This window comes from Melanostigma gelatinosum (genome assembly GCF_949748355.1).
Source record: "Melanostigma gelatinosum genome assembly, chromosome: 19".
Taxonomy (NCBI): Eukaryota; Metazoa; Chordata; class Actinopteri; order Perciformes; family Zoarcidae; genus Melanostigma; species Melanostigma gelatinosum.
Window position 1 is genome coordinate 17,183,904 of NC_136652.1, and position 17,815 is coordinate 17,201,718.

The 17,815-nt window shown below is 44.7% G+C and overlaps 1 protein-coding gene across 3 annotated transcripts; it reads left to right on the forward strand.

The window, feature by feature from the left end:
• Positions 1-3,033: 3,033 nt before the first annotated feature.
• gpatch2 (G patch domain containing 2) lies at positions 3,034-10,648 on the forward strand. Of its 3 annotated transcripts, XM_079290892.1 has the most exons (10): positions 3,095-3,159; positions 3,986-4,232; positions 4,447-4,997; positions 5,296-5,360; positions 5,478-5,675; positions 5,992-6,103; positions 7,124-7,163; positions 7,309-7,373; positions 7,593-7,681; positions 9,185-10,648. In XM_079290892.1, the coding sequence occupies exons 1-10, from the start codon at positions 3,110-3,112 to the stop codon at positions 9,352-9,354; spliced, it is 1,587 nt and encodes a 528-aa protein (XP_079147018.1). In that variant the 5' UTR covers positions 3,095-3,109; the 3' UTR covers positions 9,355-10,648. The 3 variants fall into 3 exon arrangements, with proteins under 3 accessions (XP_079147016.1, XP_079147017.1, XP_079147018.1); XM_079290890.1 differs by lacking the exons at positions 7,124-7,163; positions 7,309-7,373 and having other exon boundaries at positions 3,034-3,159; XM_079290891.1 differs by lacking the exons at positions 7,124-7,163; positions 7,309-7,373; positions 7,593-7,681 and having other exon boundaries at positions 3,034-3,159.
• Positions 10,649-17,815: the final 7,167 nt, after the last annotated feature.

Consider the following 17,815-nt stretch of genomic DNA (forward strand, 5'->3'; position numbering starts at 1 on the left):
TTTGTATCACATTGTACTTAAACAACTCATAAATACCCTGCATGTTTCCCTGACATAACAACATAATAACTCCTTGTACTTTCTGTTACTTGCTTACAAATGTGACATTAAATGTCTCCGTCCTGATTTCAGATACAGTAATAACCGTGTAATAACTAGGCGTGAAACGCAGCGTTTTAACTCAACTCTTAACAGCGGTCCGCACATTGTGGCTCTGCTACATACACAGGCAGCGGTCAGAGTCGCTGACATACGAACCTCACAGCTGCCCGTCGACATGTTGACACAAGAACGAGCTGCTTTGCCAGGAGGAGCTCAGCTCAGCTGATTGACTCTGGACACCAAGCAGCATATGATAGCAATTTCATCTATGGTCAGTGCTGTGACGGGTATCAGGCTACGGCAAAGAAGTTGACATATGACTCTGTCACTAAACCACTCAGCAACATTCATCAGCAGAGTAAAAACAAAAACATCTTGGTTTTTATTTGCTTGAATTCCCCTCAAATATCTTAAATATGATTTATTTTAAATTAAGATTGATTTAAGGTTGACCTTATTTTATATTATGCATTGCACATAATCATTCACCCTAGCCATGAAGCCATGATGCTCTAACAAATACATTGCGTAATCTTTTGACACGCTTGGTTAATAGCGAGGCCTCTGATTGGCTCAGGTCATTCGGGCCCGAGAGTCACAAGACCCGCCAGAAAAATTAGCTGGAACTGCCAACCGCAGACACATTGATTCATAGGAAAAAAAACCTGTTTGTAATGAGAGTGATTATGAGGGCAGCACACCCTCTTAGACAAATCATTGTATGGTGGACTGAGTAAAGGAGAAGAAAATGAGATGGAGACCTTTTATTACTGTAAGATTTAAAATTGGGAGACTTTCAAAATGAAATTTAAGTACCCACAAATAACTTTTAGGATGTTCTGTTCCCAACAAACAGCCACATGATTAAGGACTTTCTTAAATCAAGTATTCCACAAAAAATGCATTCAACAATCTCCTAACGTTTACCTCACAATGAGTCTGAGTTGCAAATGTAATTTTGTCCGATACGTCTTGTTTTCTTATGGTAAATTCCCTTCGAAACCAAATAACCTGGAGACGGGGTGAAAAGTCGCCCTGAGCCACGAGGCTATCCCCTCTCTCCCCCCTTTTCACACCCTTCTTCTCCCTCCCGAGTTTCAGTTGGACCAGATCGTCTTACTTACTGGATTACTGAAAAACACGTTCATGTTCTCACTGTCTCTGCAAGAACCAGAGGACCCGCTACTTTTACAGAACGGTCAGATATTTTGAAAAACAGAGCATCATTTTGAATGAACGTATGTCCCTACTAGTCCTGTCGTGACACAAAACACACTAACACGTGTGCTTGTTCACACACTGTCAAGAACTCTCGAACACCAACATGTCTACTGCTGCCATTGTTTTTATGTTGCACAATTTGTTGTTTATATGTACATAGTATCTTACACTCAAGATACAAATCCTGCACACTATATATATATATATAGTAAGGACTCTTACATGTACACAATCATCCAGTCTTATTCTGCATTTATTTCTTTGCACACTTGACTTCCTGTGTAAGTACATTGCGAGAGATGCAAAAAGAGATGTTTTTTTCTATTTGTGAATTTCTGTTCATGTATACATTTGAAAGTGTAATCCTTCACCTTTCCAACCCATTGATTGTGTTCATCAAGATGTACACTCTTTCACCCCACAATTCATGATTTTCTTCCACACATTTGATTCATAAACTACTTTACCCAGCTCCAGGTGGTGTCAACGGCATAGCGGTCGACAGCCTCATCAAACTCTTCATCATCCTCTGCTGATGTCATAATTCCATCATGTAGTTGATCCCAGCCGCAGGTTTCTGATCTTTGCTCCCTCTAAGCAGATTTGTATGTATTAAGAAAGCGCCACAGGTCCAGTCGTGTCTAGAACTTGCGTCTTCTCTCTGTGAGCATGTCAAGAGTCTGACTGCAAGTGGGCCGCGTCTTACTAAATTTACCTGGGCCCCCTGCTCAGAAACCCGAGACTGTCCTGGAGTGGTCATCGCCCACCAGACCCTCTGACTTGTAAGGCATTTGTGGAAGGGGACGTTAGGATTGTTTGTCAGAATGTTGGTCTAAGATGACTTCGTACACACACACCAGTTAGGTGACAAATTACCGAGGCTGGCACAGAGCCCCCCCTCCCAATGCATGCCTGACAGTTTATTCAAGGTCTAAAAACTGTCATTAGTTAACACAGCGAGTGTGACCCCTTTTGCTGCCCTTGTTGACCATCGCTGACATTCAGAAAAGATCAGAACACCTGTCTCATTGGGCTGAGGTCCAAGTCTCCTTGTAACCAGGGCCTCTTCCAGTGACCACTGTCATTAATATGACACTGATGCCACTGATGGGTTTTAACTGGTGACCTTTAGTATGTATGTGATAGGCCAGCTGAGTGCTTTCAACCATGGCATCTACCGCTACTGCTGCGAAGCCTTTTCAATAAACACATTTACATCGCCCTCTAGTGGGCAAAACGTGAACACATACGTTGCATTCACTTGCTACATATAAAATCCGATTATTAATGTCATACTTTGGTTGTTAGACTTCATGTGTCTTTGGTTGTAAATTATAACTTAAGATATCCCAAAAAGAAAGTGTACCCTCTTTGTCATATTTCCTGTGAATAATAACAGTCCACTTTCATCCACTAACAAAAAGAAAATACCTCTTTTTGGGAAACAATTATATATATATATTTTTTTTTTAAGTCAGGTTGGTCCATGTTCTAGCTTTTCTGGAACTTCACACTAGACAAGAGGAGGGTTACTTCGTTATTATTGTTATTTATTATTTGGCTACGCAGCTGTGCTCGTGCTGTCGTGTGACAATGCCAATTTCGGATTTTTCTGCAGTACGTGAAGGCAGCATAATACCTCTCGCTGCTCTCACTGTCCTCCTCCTGTCGCGTATTGATCCTGCTGGCTGGTCGCTTAGCTCTTGTGTGTCAGGATGGTGTATGTGGTGTGCACACGTTTGTCCGTAGTTTCTGGTTAAAGGTATCTGGCAATTTGGGGGCTTTAATGTTCCGTGCAGCTAATCTAAAAACCATCGGCAAAGCGGGAACCGGCTGGTAGGTGGTCTTTGAAATGAAATCCCTGAGACGTTCATATATTGTTCACGTCCACTCAACTCTCGTGAACCAGCTAAGCTAACGAGCTAAGTTACGTTAAAGCTATCGTTGCTAACTGGCTAGCAGCAGCAAATCACATCCAACTATCGACGGGTTTCTTCTTTGTTTATTTATCGATGACAGTCGTTTAAAAGCTCCACAATTTAAAGCTACTAATATTGGGTTGTTATTGTTTTACTAGTAATTATCTTCTTTCGTGATTTGCTATTAGTATCAACGTTTGTTGTCGTTGACTTAAGCTAGCTTTAGCGTTAGCTCATGAAGCTATTAACGACCCTTATAGTTAACTAAAGAAGAGTAACGTTAATGTTCGTGTCAGATCCAGAGTAGTGCTCTTAAATCAGACCTCTGAAGGTTTATAAACGTAAGTATTACGCAGTGAGGGTTCAACTGAACGAATCATGTGTAAAATGCGAATAAATAGCTACCTGGCTAACGTGAATAGTTCATAGTTGCCCGTGTCTTACGTTGTTAATGTCATTTAGACATCTCTACTTCCGCCGTTTAGCTAAATAACGTCACGGTGCTTTGATTTAGGCCTACTGCCTTGACAATTGTTACAGACGTAAATGTCGCTTTCTCCATCAATGACAATCTGCAAATCATCCCTACATACACGCACATACCAACAAGAATCCCAACAGCACCCATAGCTGTCCTGCACCCACTGATGACATAAGTACAGCACAAGTTGTGATCCTAAATGTGTCCAGTCCTGTGTCGAAATGTGTGAAATAAAATCCTCTCTCTTTTGCTTCCACTTCAGGCACTTTTTCCGGACGATGGACGAGCTGGTCCACGACCTGGTGTCAGCGCTGGAGGAGAGCTCCGAGCAGGCTGCTCGTGGTGGTTTTGGTGATGGAGGGGACCACGCGCTGGCCGTGGGCTGTCTGCTGAAGAGGCAATCTCGAAAGCGCAGGGGCAGAAAACGACGCTCGGACAACCCGCACCCGCCCTGGGAGACAGGCCACCTCAGTGAGGGCTCGGAGTCCAGTCTGGAAGAACACAACAAGGCAAGTTGGGCCCGAGTGGGTCGGGATCAATCATTTTGTACAAAGACAGTTGTTCACACGGGACCTTTGGGCTTGTGTCAACAAACCAACCGACATTCTTAAATTGCACACATTTAGCCTCACTCAGATATCGCTCTGGTCTTATTAGCATCCTCAAGTCTCTAAATATAGCGTCAGAATCCCCGTTTGATATTTACTGTGACGTCTGCTGCAGGACTACCGTGCCAGTACAGGGGGCGTCTCTGCTGCCAACAGCCATGCCCGGGACAACAGCGACTCGGATGAACAACTTGGCCCCAAACGGCGCACCCTTCTAACAGCTGACACCGGACGAGGCAAGCGACCGGTTTGGCCCGACGACTTGGGTGTCCTGGGGTCCGCAGAGGGAACGCGCAGCCTCAGGCGGAGACGTAAGGTCAAACGCATGGTGGTGGACCCACCTGTCGAACCAGAACCCCCCTCCTGCACCATGCTGGGGCCGCCGCCTGTTCCCAAAGCCCGCGCGGGTGCCAGGCCGCATAGACTGGGTCCGAGCGATGTCAGGTGTGCCATGGAGCTCTCTGGCGGTGGAATGGTGGGGCTGGGGGGAGGGAAGAACCGGGTGAAGAAGAGGAAGCTGGCTCCCTACAGGCTGGGGATGGAGGCTGCAGATGAAGGGGTGGTGGTGGAGAGCGAGGAGCTCATTTCTTCTCCAACGGAAGGGTCCAAGGACAAGATGGAGTTGGAGGAGCAGAAGGGTTCAGATGAGGACATGAGCGACAGGTGGTTAGTGTTTTGACTTTTGTTTTTTTCATACTTCTGTATACTTTATTTATGAGACCCAGTAGGTCAACAGGTGAGGAAGAACTGCCAAGAACTACAGGCTATCACACATCCATCGCTTTGACATAAATGTCAGTTTTTGTGATCAGAAAGTTCCCAAATTAGATTGACGTTTGACCTATTTTTCCGGCACATTTTGTATTCAGATGTCCTTTTTATGGCGTATAACATTTAGAAACCTGGGCTTCTGTTAATTGGAAAAAGGCTTTGCATTTCCATCTTCCGCTCTTCTCTTTTTCAGCGAGACCAGCAGCGTGAGTAACAGCAGTGACGGAGGCCTCTACACCAATGATGAGGGAAGGCAAGGTAAATACTCAGATATGTTTGGTATTATTGTTCACACTCAAAAGACGGTAGTAGTATACGTCATATTTAACTTATGTAAAGTGAAACGCCGGGTCACGTTTTCCTCTCTCCTCCCAGCTGATGACGAGCAGAGCGACTGGTTCTACGAGGGTGAGCCGGGCTCCGGTTCAGGACCCGGAGGTGCGTGTGGGATCGCGGGGGTGGTTCCCTGGTGGGAGAGGGAGACGGGCTCGGAGGAGCTGGACCTGGCGGACCCGGTCTTCAACAGCATCCTCACCGGATCCTTCCCCCTCATGAGCCACGGAGCACAGAGAGGTAGGCTGGAAACATACAGAAGGTGTAGGTAAAAACAGCAGTCTGATTGTTTTTTAGCGACTCGGACACACTGTAGTAAATGTGTAGTCAAATTATAACACTGTAGGAGTGTATGTGGTTGTTGTTGTTACAGTCTCACTCATGACCACCAGTACTAAATAGAAAATAACCCATTCATACGATTTAATACACACCTGATCATGTTTTACATAAATCCCAGTACCTCACATAACGGTTCTTCCTTAGTGGCCACCTTATTGTTTACCAGGCCTCCTCATTTAATGAAGTGGTGACGAACCAGTACTCTGTTGGTCAGGGTTCCAGGCCAGGCTGAGTCGTCTTCATGTAAACCAGCCGGCATCTCAGGCAGGCGGCTCCAGCCAAAGCTTCAATGACAGACTGGGCCGACAAAGCCAGGACTCCCACGAGTGAGTCCCCATCTTTTCTTTTTTTCAAATTGTAATTAATTCTGATTGTTCTGTCGTCTATTTTTGTCTTTTCTCGTTCATACTTTTGTGTCTTGTGAGAGCCGTGGTCGGAGGCTTTGTTGACGTTTTACAGACTTTTATAGAAGTGTTGAGTTATATAAGTTATATAGAGGCAGCACTAGCTGGTAGACATGATCACAAACGAGTGAAACGAACACCTTGTTGTTTTCCTGATTGGTTCATCGATTCACATTTAGAAACATGACCATCACAAGTTGCTAGAGAGTCGATTCGATTTTGGTGGTATAGCTAAAGGTAAAATGCGATACCTCAGGGACGCCGAGAGCGAATGTCCACCTGGACTCAAAGTTGGACTGATTATTAATTTGGTGCTCACCTTACCTCACACGGCACGTTTTTTGGGCATTACTCAATCCTTCATATGCTAATTATGACACTTTCATACAGATGTCTAATAGGATGGCTAGTGATGAGTTGATGGTGTTGTGGACAGACATGGAGGTAATCTGCAACTTGACTGGTTGTCAGACAACTGCGAGGCGGTAATTCTAGTTTCTTCTTAATCTGCTGTTATGATTGTAGCTCTTTCAGTCGCATTTTATTTTCATGAAAGGTGCGATACAAATGAAGTGGTTGAGACTGAGAACAGTAGCGACAGTTTACCTCGAGAATCAATTCAGATTTAATTGTTACGTAAAACGAATTTGTGAAAACAACTGCATGCAATACAAAATGACTTATTATTGAGACGATATAAAAGCAAAGTAAACTGGAACACGGATAAGATTGATTTCATATTCCAGGTTCCACATCTGTCCGTAGTTAATTAAACTGCAACTTCCTGCAGTTCAAATGCAAGTAATGTTCCTAAGTTAGAGTCTATAAAGGTAACTGCTTCTGTGATGGACAACAGCTCACCCACAGTTTGCTTTCTGTCTCTGGAACGCTGCCTTGGTGGGACTTTGAGGGCCTTATTATATATTATTATATCTCCAACAGGCCCTGGTTTAGCTCGGGCTCGAGGAGAGAGCACGGACAGGTGAGCCATGTTTCTTTACCAACGTCTTCCCTCCCAAATGCAAAGTAAAAAAAAAAAAAAGGACCTATGTGGTTGTTGTTTTATTGCAAGGATTTAATGCAAACCTGCTTGAGCGTCAACTTAAGTTTTTCCTCTGCCACTTCAGTTGCATTGGGACCCGCGGTCAGACAAAGGGCATCGGAGAAGCTGCTCGGTAAAAACCGCCAGCAGGTGAGAAACACAGTTCCCCTCTAAACACCGCTGATTTACGACCAAAACTCGGGACTAATTTCATTTAGTACCTGCGTTTGTTTCTGCTGCGGTCTCATCGACCTGACTCCCCGTAGCTTTCACCTTGTTTTAATGCGACTCTTCCAGCTACTTTCCACGGTGTTATTTCAGCTCAAACTAATGCTCCCATATTTTTGTCACGCTTGGCTGGTTTTGCAGACAGACCAGCGGGCACCTGGGCTCTCTGTGTACGGGGGATGTCAAGCGGAGGCGAAAAGCAGCCCCCCTCGGCTCCACCGCCCCCTCAGGTATTGGATGCAAACCTAGCTGGACCTAACACACCATCTGGCACTTTGTACCTACTTCCCCTTCTTATTGTATTCTTGGCTCTCACTTTGTCGCCTGGTTTCCTCCGCCCCCCCCCTCTTGGTTGAGCTCAGTATGTTCACCAGCCTGCTTCCCTCATTGCCTGCCTTCTGTCTCGCACATACACTGATGTAAACAACCAGCCTTTCACTCCGCATATCTCTCGTATTATTACACCAGGCTGTAGCTCAAGTCGGACAAGACTCAGCTGGCTAGTCGTGCTTTTAGAGCGGAGATACTGGACTAGCTGTTAACTTGTGTATCACCCCCCCCCCCCCCCCCCCCCCAACCCACTCTCTGTACCTCTGGGCATGTTGATGCTTTTGTAGGAGGAAGGAGGTAGCTAAGCCTTTTACTGTTCGGTCAAACTCTCATTATAACAGATGTACCCTGAAGCCATGTCCCGTGTCTGCTCATATTTTAGACCATGACCCCAGAATTGTATGCACCATCACACAACTAAGTATTGCAAGTTGAAGATGTAACACCGTCTCAGCGACACTCTTGTTTGCAGGCACATGAAGATTTTACGTTGCAAACGTCAAACACGTGTGACGCCGGTGTCGTGCTCAAGAGCAGCAGGTGTCGACCACCAGCGGGGTGGTGGGCAGCAGAGGTCCTGCCAAATTCACCACGTCAGAATTTGGCTTTCGTCCACCGCGCACTCAACCACCGAGTGTGTAAATGAGCGTGCGGCTTCGCCCCGTGCTTCATACAAATCAAGATGGGGGGGCGGGGGGGAAGGGCAATAAGTCGGCATCTGTTACTGGACTGTAAACTTTCAGGGAGAACGAGGATGAAAAAGACTGTTTGAGAACCTACTTTCTCTCACTGGACGTGATGATTACATTATAATTATTCTTAGACGTATCAACAGTTTTAATGCAGTGGGGATGACGTCACTGGAGGAGATCCTCTGGTGCAACACGTTTTACAGACTCTTGTATAAAGGCAGCACCAGACGGTAGACAGAATCTCAAATGAATAAAACCACCAACTTGTTGTTTTCTCGATTGATTAATCTATTCACATTAAAAACATGCCCGCCACTAGTTCCTAGAGCCAACGATGACGTCTCTAACACAAATGCGTCCCATTTATAATGATTGTAAGAAGACCAAATCAGCAAAGCCTTGATCACCTGGAACTATATTTTCGATATGTACCACGATATTTCTTCAAACGTCCACTCAGACTCGAGGGTGAACCGATTTTAGATTTTGTTGATCAAAGATCGAGATCACCGTGACCTCACCTCTGTCCCGGTTTCGTAAACATAATATCTCAGGAATGCACTTTAAGGATTTTTATCAAATTTGACACAAATGAACTGATTAAAGTCACCGTGACCTCAGAAAACATGTTTTGGGTCATAACTGATGAATTCATGTCTAATAGGATAAAACAGCAAATCTTCCTTTCTGAGTCGTGCCCTCTCTTTTCAGGAGTGGTCGGGGAGAACGCGGCTCCGATCCCCGACTCGAACATGGGGAGTCGGATGCTACAGAGCATGGGCTGGAGCCCGGGGATGGGCCTGGGTCCAGAGGGCCGGGGCATCACCGAGCCCGTCCGGGCCACACAGAGACCCAAAGGCACCGGTCTAGGTTTCAACTGAACACCTGGTGTCTGGATCCTAAACCTGCAGCGGGCCCAAAGACATACAAGGAGCGAGGCAGACGGAACAGCTGCTCAGGGCGATGAACGATTTAAAAAAAACAAAAAACGGTCCAGAATAATCCAGGCATGCGAGTCATAAGAAAGGAAGGAATGCGGTTTTACCTAGCAACAGTCTGTGATGAAAGAGAAACTTTCCCATATTGGGGAAACTGCAAGAAGCCGGGGATTTCCACACAACGAGAGAGCGAGAGAGAGAGAGAGAGACAGAGAGAGACAGAGAGAGACACGTGGAAGTGAACGAAACTGAGCTGGAGAAAAGACTTTTTTGCAAACTTCTCAAGAAACTCCATGTTGGAGAAAATAAATGACGTTAATGTTATCCTGAGCCGATGATGACAGTGTGGTTTGTTTTCAGGCAACGGTATTGGTTAGTGAATTAACCATCAATGGTTTTGTCCAATATTGCACAGTATATTTGGAATCAAAGGCTGTTTGAGCAGGTCGTACCTCGAGATTTATTTTAGCTTTCTTTTTAAGGTAATGAAGTAAAAGTACACTGTATGGATGTGTGTTATCTGGATCCCCCCCCCCCCCCCCTCTATTACGTTGTTCATTTAATGGAAAAAGTCATATCATCAGAATGTTTTTATCTACCGAAGAACAAGAAAAAGATTAAATCAAACCCACGTTTTCCCCTTGATTGCAGCACCACTGCGTGTGCATGTACAGCTGTGGCTGCTGCAGGTTCTGCTGACGTTTACTAAGAAAACACAGGAGTCAAAGTCTTGCTGACTTTTGACTATTTTATGCAGTTTGTTTATGTATTTTATCCTGACACATGTTTATACTGCAGTATTTAGCCTGCCATAGCTGTGCTCAATGACTTCACCTGCATTACATGAAGAAATGGCTGTTTTATTGTCTGGCTACAAGCACCCAGCGTCTCCTTACAGTTATGGAAATCCCAGTGAAAGAATTAATAAATTTAGCTCTTTTCAATGTCTTCAGAAGTTTATATATATATTGCTGTTATCATATATAAAGGTCCTTAATACCCTTTGTTTCACAGGTGTTTCCACTTAATTAGCACTAATGGTAAGTGCAGGCTGTGCTTCAGGTCTAATCAGGTAGAAGTGAAAACACCTGTGTGAGCGGCAGGTCCTTTAACTAAAAACAGAGGAAGTGCTACTTTAATTATATTTTTAATTTACTTTTAGACCCATTGTTTGTTTGTTTGGGCTATTGGGTTAAAGTTTATATAACCATAGATTGTCCTGAACACAGATTTGAAATTATTTTAAGAGCAGCTAGAGAGTTAATATCTGGAAAAACAAAATAAAAATTGAAATTATGAATTTATAAATGTGCAGGAAGTTGTGCTGTGAGTATATTATTTTCCTTTACTCTGTTGTGTACACCATGTGGGTGTTCTTTTACCCACCAGGCCTGTTCAGAGAAGTGTGAGGTGTCCGTGAAAGTATTAAACTTGAAGCCAATATTTATCTCCCGTGAAAAACAGACAATTACGTACTTTGCGGTGTGCATATAAAAACCTCTTTGATAAGCATTCCTTTCAGGAGTAGTGTGAAAGTTTGGAAAATGTGCTTCTTCTCTTTCTAGCGGATAATTGGATGAAAAGATGAATATGAAGCCAGCAGCTGCTTCGCTTAGCATAACAAAAGGAAATGGGCTAACCTTGTTCTGTCCAAATGTAACAAAATCCACAAACCAGCATCTTTTAAGAGTTTAGTAATCAATACGGATCTTTTTCGGAAAACGGAAGTGGTAAGAGGCCACCAAGTAGCCCAAAAAAAATGTTATCTGCAAACTAGGGGATACGTAAATGTTAACGTTTCTGAAACAAAAATATGTTTCATAAATACCATCAGTCTTGTGTCACGCTTGCAGAATCGCACAATGCCACGTGGTTAACGTTCTACGGTGAGGTTTAGGCAACAAAGTACTTGGTTTAGGTTTGAAAAAATAGCATGAATTGTGTTAAAACAATGTGGTTACAATGTAACAATGTAACCTCCCAACTGTAACGAGCTTAACTAAGAACAGGAACCCGAACAGCGGTCTCCTGCGTGAAAGTCTTGTGTTTGTTTGACCCACCCCATCTTCGGTAACTGTCTCATTTGTCATACTAGCTATTATACCACGTAACTTTTAATATCAGTCGCTCATTGTGTCACTTTCTCTGACCGATTTGCAAAAGTTCAACAATACCCGTCCGTGGTTTGCAGAAACATATATCAATATCAGCATTGAATCCTGGAGACCTGGTTGAATATGACTTCAACAAGCAACGTCTTACGTGTTCATTTGGGAGCTTTCGAGGCCCTTGTACCTTTGGACGCAGCCGGGCTCGCTGTTTCCTCTTGTCTTGTTTCCAATTGGCCAACATTCACGTCAATACAGATGTACCTGGAGTGAGTTAAAAGCCAATGATATCGGTGATGCCAATATTTCAGAAAATAAACGATTGAAAAGAACTCGCTGGCTCTCACAGCTGTCACAGAGACCTTCGTGAGGGTTTCATTCTTCTCAGTCAGTGGTTACTTATCAGATGGAAATACAACTGTGACCTGAAACCTGTTGAAAAGCATCTTGCGTCCGGTGGTACTGAAGCTGACTCACGGTTGTACGTCAGCGTTTGAGCCTCTCGTAACATCCACTGATTAGACACAAACTAGGAGAACTTTCTAGTCTGTTGGCTTTTCTCCCACAAACACACTCGCAGATTCTTTTTATTTCCCACAACATGCCCTGTAAATATGTCCAACTCCCATCAACACATGCATCACATGCATGCTGACTCAACATCGCTGAAATATGATGCTCCCTCTGTCTCCCTCCCTCTTTTCTCTCTCTCTCTCCCGCTTGTCTCCCGTCTTTGCCAGGCTGCAATAGAAATCCCTCCTCTGTATCTATGGGAATACAGGAGCGCTGTGTGTCCTCTACCCTCCCCTCTACTCACCACCTCCCTCTGCATATAAGGGAACGCTGGCTGCCCCCCCCCCAACCCCTCTTAGACACACTTTCCGTCTGACACACACTCAGGACTCCCCCTGCCAGCAAGCTATAGGCAGGTAGGTAAACTCAGCACTGGATCAGAGTGAGACGCTGAGAGGAGAGAAAGAGGGAGAGGGGAATGCATGTGTGTGTGTGTGTTTATGTATTTGTGTGTGTTGGGAGTGTGTGTGTGTGTGTGTGTGCGCTGCTGCATCGCTGAGCTACAGAGACCGGAGGCGAGGAGAGCCGGAGCGTTTGTCCTTGAGACTGACTGACTGACTGCAGCTGTAGAGCGGAGGACCAGCCATCCAGCCAGTGGATGAAACTGACAGTAAGTGCCGAGCAAAAGCATTAAGATGAGCGAATGGCAAGAAGTAGCTGCAAGCTTCTTGTAATCGGAGCAAATCAACCAATGTGTTTTTGTTTCTGTCTGCTTAGAAACAGTCCAATGTGGTGTTTGAATGGAAACAGAGGTGCGCACAATATATATCTGCGTGTGTGTGTGTGTGTGTGTGTGTTTGTGTGTGGCCAGGTGAAGGTCTACTCTGGTCCCAGGTGAACTTATTTCTCAGGCTTTTTATTGGCTCCCATCAATACTTGCTTTCCAGCCTATGTCAGACTTTGTAAGCAGTTCAGTTGCAATTATTCAGCTATTCTAGTTCGCCTGCAGCAGCGTCCGCTGTGTCTTTGTGTGTGTGGGGCGTCAAGAGAGATGTCAGTAAACACAACATTACTGTACATCTCTCCAGCTCCTCTCCTCTTCCTCCCTGCTCCTGTTGACCGATCGATAGTTGTGCATCTATAATTGGAAGTCATCATTTTATGGCGGCCCGCCAAAGCGAGTCATTATCATGTGTAATCTTGCAGAAAATTACATTTTGACTAGCGTGCCTTGGCGTGGCCAGGAACCAGTGGACTGTGTTGAGCGGGCTGAAGGATGACCGCAAGGTTGGGTTACTTACAGGAAGCCTCCAAAGCCTGGAAAGGGAGAGTGGTGTAGGATGAAATGGGCCCGGTGTCACATTTTGCAGGGGAAAAAAAGCCCCCCGGGGTGCATCTTGTGTGATCAGATGAGGCAGGGCAGTAAGGAAGGGATGGCGACACAGTGTGAAGGATTAAAAAGAGGACGGGAAGGAGGTGATGGAATCGGAGGAAGCTCGACGAGCATTGGCGTTCGCTCTCCGTGGTGTGAGACGCTGTCGTGAGCCGAGACTGGCTCACCTGTGGAGCTGCTGACGGAATGTGTTAGGCCACGTTAGAGGGCTGGCTCCAGATAGATGGGGAGATAGAAAGAAAGCCAGAAGGCGCAGACTTAAAGCTGTGGTAGACCTTTTCCTTTTGAACCAGCATGACAGGATCGCTCTTTTGGTCTCTGTGTATGTCTGTGTCTGTTTGTTTATTCTAGACATGCTGACAGTGAGCCAGAGGGCTAAATTTGCCACCTGTGGAGATAAAAGTGATATGATGAGATAGCTCAGACTGCATGCTGTGTGTGTGTGTGTGTGTGTGTGTGTGTGGTTATGTGAAAGTGTGTATAATAGTTCCTGACATCAGCAGTAGGTGTGTGGTGCTGACTCCCAGGATTTTATGTGTGTGTTGGGCCCGCATCCGTGGCTCCTCACCTGCGACTGGTCTGGGAACCAGGTGTGTGTGCGTGCGTGTGTGTGTGTGTAAAAGGAGGGTTACTTGTGAAAAGGATGTGTAGGAAGCACATCTGTTCAAATCAAGTAAAATCAATTTCATTTCAGGTTAATGAGCTGGAGACCAGAGGCTGACTTCTTAACCCGATAGGTTGTTGAGAGTATGACGGGGCCGTGCTGCAGTAATCCACATTGTGTTGTTAGGATAGGCTTGGTTACATAATCGTCCTAAGAACCTCCAGATGGTCACATGTCAGAAGACAACACGGCCTGATGATTGGACAGCGGGAAACCGTGACATGTGCTGGCCATAATCAGGCTGAACTTCAGTCACATTACAATTCCATTACAGTCCTGAATGGTGCTTTTAAATAATCAACTCTTATCAGGCTTGTGGTCAGTTCGAGGCAGCAAAGCTGCTGTAAATGGCAAATACATCTGTCCACTAGAGGGCAGTCCAGCCAAGTTATTCGGCTGTAAACCAGCCGTAAGAGCCTGCAAGTCCACCTTGTTTCTCCGTGCATTCAGTCTCAAATACTCATAAAATGAGTTAGCGCGAATGAAATCCTGCCTGCCTGAATGCCTTCCTGTGCTATACTGTCCCAGCACTGACGGAACTTCCTCCCCAGTGGGAAAGCAGGATGTCCAGATAAGTGAAAACCATTTAAGGAAAGCAGCAGCAGGTCTCAGTAGCTCTAAGTGACATTTCTATGGTTACGTTGCTTTAAGCTTCTCCCAGAGGCTTTCTTGGGCTTCTGCTGTGTGTGTATGTGTGTGTGTGTGTGTGTGACCTCTGATCCCTGTACAGTGCGCAACGGATCAATACAATGAAACTGATCCTATTCCAATCTGTCACTTAATCCATCATTCCATGTATCATTTCCCTCCCATCCATCTATTTAGAGACGCGGAACTGTACAAAGCTCCTCCATTTCTATATCACATTTCTCTCATGTTCTTCATCTCATTGTTCTTCTCCACTTTCTTCCTTTCTCTCTTTCTCCACTTTTACTTCCCCATGCCCCTGCACTCCTTTTGTAAACCACTGAAGTGTCTGAGAGGTACTGTGCCACTGCGGCGAGACAATGGTGTTTGCACACAGTGCCAATAGTCTTTCCCTCCGTCTCAGTAATTGATGGATGACTGTGATTCAGGCATAAACTAAGCAGATTACACTCACTAGATCTGAGGACTGATGCTAATGTGTGTGTGTGTGTGTGTGTGTGTGTGTGTGTGTGTGTGTGTGGTGGGGGTTGGAGTTGCAGAGTGACTGTCCAGTTTTGGAAGTCAATCCGACAGCTGTCCCTGGAGGCTGAGATTTGATGGCCGTGAGTTTAGGGATGAGGAGAAAAGGGTGAACACACACACACACACACACACACACACACACACACACACACACACACGTGCAAAGGGTGTCTGCTTCACTTGTACTTTTGCTTTTGGTCAGAGAGAACGTGATGCATCTGGTGTGTGCGGGTCAATAGCTGGCAGCTGGGCGCTCTGTTACAGGCAGCGTCCCTCCTATCATTTCTTTATTTGGTTACTAAATACATTTTTGACTTTCAGCAGAGGGTTTCAGTTGATTTCAGGAACTCTTGAACTCCTTTTGTTCGCCACTGATTTTCAAGGCCAATACAAATATCGTCACCTTCCTAAAATAATGGCCGAAGTCATTTTTTGACAAAAATGATTTTGTTGCCTAAATCATCTCCTTATGATGCTGGCCACCTCTGGTAAAATCGCCTACATCCTCAGATGAACAGATCACGCTATTCTACCCCTGTAATATAATGGCCTAAAGAAAGTGCTGGATTATTTGACGTCATAGTCGTCACGTGCAGCCCCTGGTCTGAATTTATCCTGAACCTCTTTGTTGATAGCGGTTCAATCGACCAATTTAGGTTCAATGAGTTCTACATCTTTTCAGTCTGTCACCTTTTTATTGACTTTACCTCACACAACATGAACCTTTGACATAGAAGCAACAAAACCGCTTTTGTACAGTGGCACACAGCAACGAGTCGATTATCAGAAGAACAAACTGCTCGGGTGCGTCGGGTCTTTCAAGTGGTTCGCTTGACGCCACTCTGGCTTTGCTCAAGTGTGCCTTACATATTGTTGTGGTGCGTCTGAAGGCCATTGAGCTGGTGCCAAGGAAAACATCAACCATTGATAAAAATGATTAATCTCGAGTTTTGATTTCAACTTGAATATAATGTGAAAAAGCTCCTCAGCTTTCTTTGAGCAAATAAAGAACCCATTGACGGCAGCTGCCAAACTAAAAGCCACCTAGAGATAAGAGCTTCAAGCGTCAACATTTGGTTTCCTAAATGGTTTATAAAAGATAATTTCTCAGTGTAGATAATGGTTTATGTGATGCATTAACTTTAGGAGATTTGATACGATAGCACTCCGTGTCTGGCTTTTTGCATTTTATGGTTGAGATAAAATTATGTACCACGAGAAAAACACACTCTCTTTATCTTTCATGGCTTTTTATTCGTGCTCTCTCCTTTGTGTTGCCTGTGTGCTCGCGTTTCCTTTGTTTACATGCGCTGCATGTCGGTGTATGTGGCTGCTGTGTTGCTCTTCGGCGAGCTGTTTCATGCGGTGCGTCGTGAGATAAGGCCCCACTCCTCGCAGTCTGCTGTCTGGGCCTTTGTCTGCACGGCAGATTAGCGCAGGTGATTTCATTCCTGTGGAGGTTGGTCAGGTGAGGGTCAGCTCAAAGCACGAGCCCGACGTCATCTCGACGAGAGGGGAAGAGACGGGCCGAGGCGGACACGGAAAGAGCAGGAAGCCTGAGGTTTACGTCTGTGCATGTTTGATGCTCAAACTGTTATCATTTGGGAAATGCACGACTGTTGTTCTTCCATCACCGTATGTTAAAGTTTGTGTAAGTTGTCCGTTTTTTTTATGATAAGTGAGAATTTGAATCTCTATCGGACTCTTATGTTCTGTTCGTTTAAAACATACAAAATAGAGTCCAGTGCCTGTACACTGATGAATACTTCATTGATGTACCAAGCTGATGCAGAAACAACTGGAACAATGTGGAAGGAGCATATTTTAAGCACTCTACTGTACACTGTAATATCACTCATTTATTCAAGCATCCACACTGAGGCCTGTGCTGGGACTTCACCATCATCATTTGAATTTGACCCATGACTTCTCAGCAAGGCTGAGCAGTGTATCTGCTCAGCCTTGCTGGCATGGACTCTGACCGATCCCCGATGCGTCTGTCTTTTGAGTGGATGAGGACGTAGTGACAACAGGCGGACTCCTCTAACACCGGGCGTCTTAACTTCACTGTCACTGGAGGATAGTTTAAACAATTTTAAAAAACACACAAACTTAACAGAGATAAATAATATCACAGCGCAGGAAGAGCCAGAAAGCCCACCGGGCTTCCTTGAAGCCTCCATCTATTTAATATTGAAATTTCACAATATTATAGAGAACATAAAATGAATATACTTAAGATATGACTACGTAATATTGTTGACAAGGTATTTTTACAAGATAGGATATATAATAACAACAAAACTATACATTATTAACATTATTATTCAATCATTATTGTGTCGAAATGTGTGTGTGTGTGTGTGTGTGTGTGTGTGTGTGTGTGTGTGTGTATGAGAGTAAGTGTGGGCTTGTGTTTCTTAAGGGGCTATCGGTTTATAAACCATATTGTTATTATTAAAGGTTGAATCTTATATGTACTGAATTTTGGTCGCATCCAATCAGCTTGAACAGAAGGCAAACAAGGACAATCTGAAAACCTTTCACAGTCAAAAT

Coding starts and splice junctions, on each gene's coding strand:
- gpatch2 (XM_079290892.1), top strand. CDS start 3,110: ATGTTCCGTGCAGCTAATCTAAAAACCATCGGCAAAGCGGGAACCGGC. Junction 3,160..3,985: donor GGCAAAGCGGGAACCGGCTG/GTAGGTGGTCTT, acceptor CTTCCACTTCAG/GCACTTTTTCCGGACGATGG. Junction 7,374..7,592: donor TCGGTAAAAACCGCCAGCAG/GTGAGAAACACA, acceptor CTGGTTTTGCAG/ACAGACCAGCGGGCACCTGG.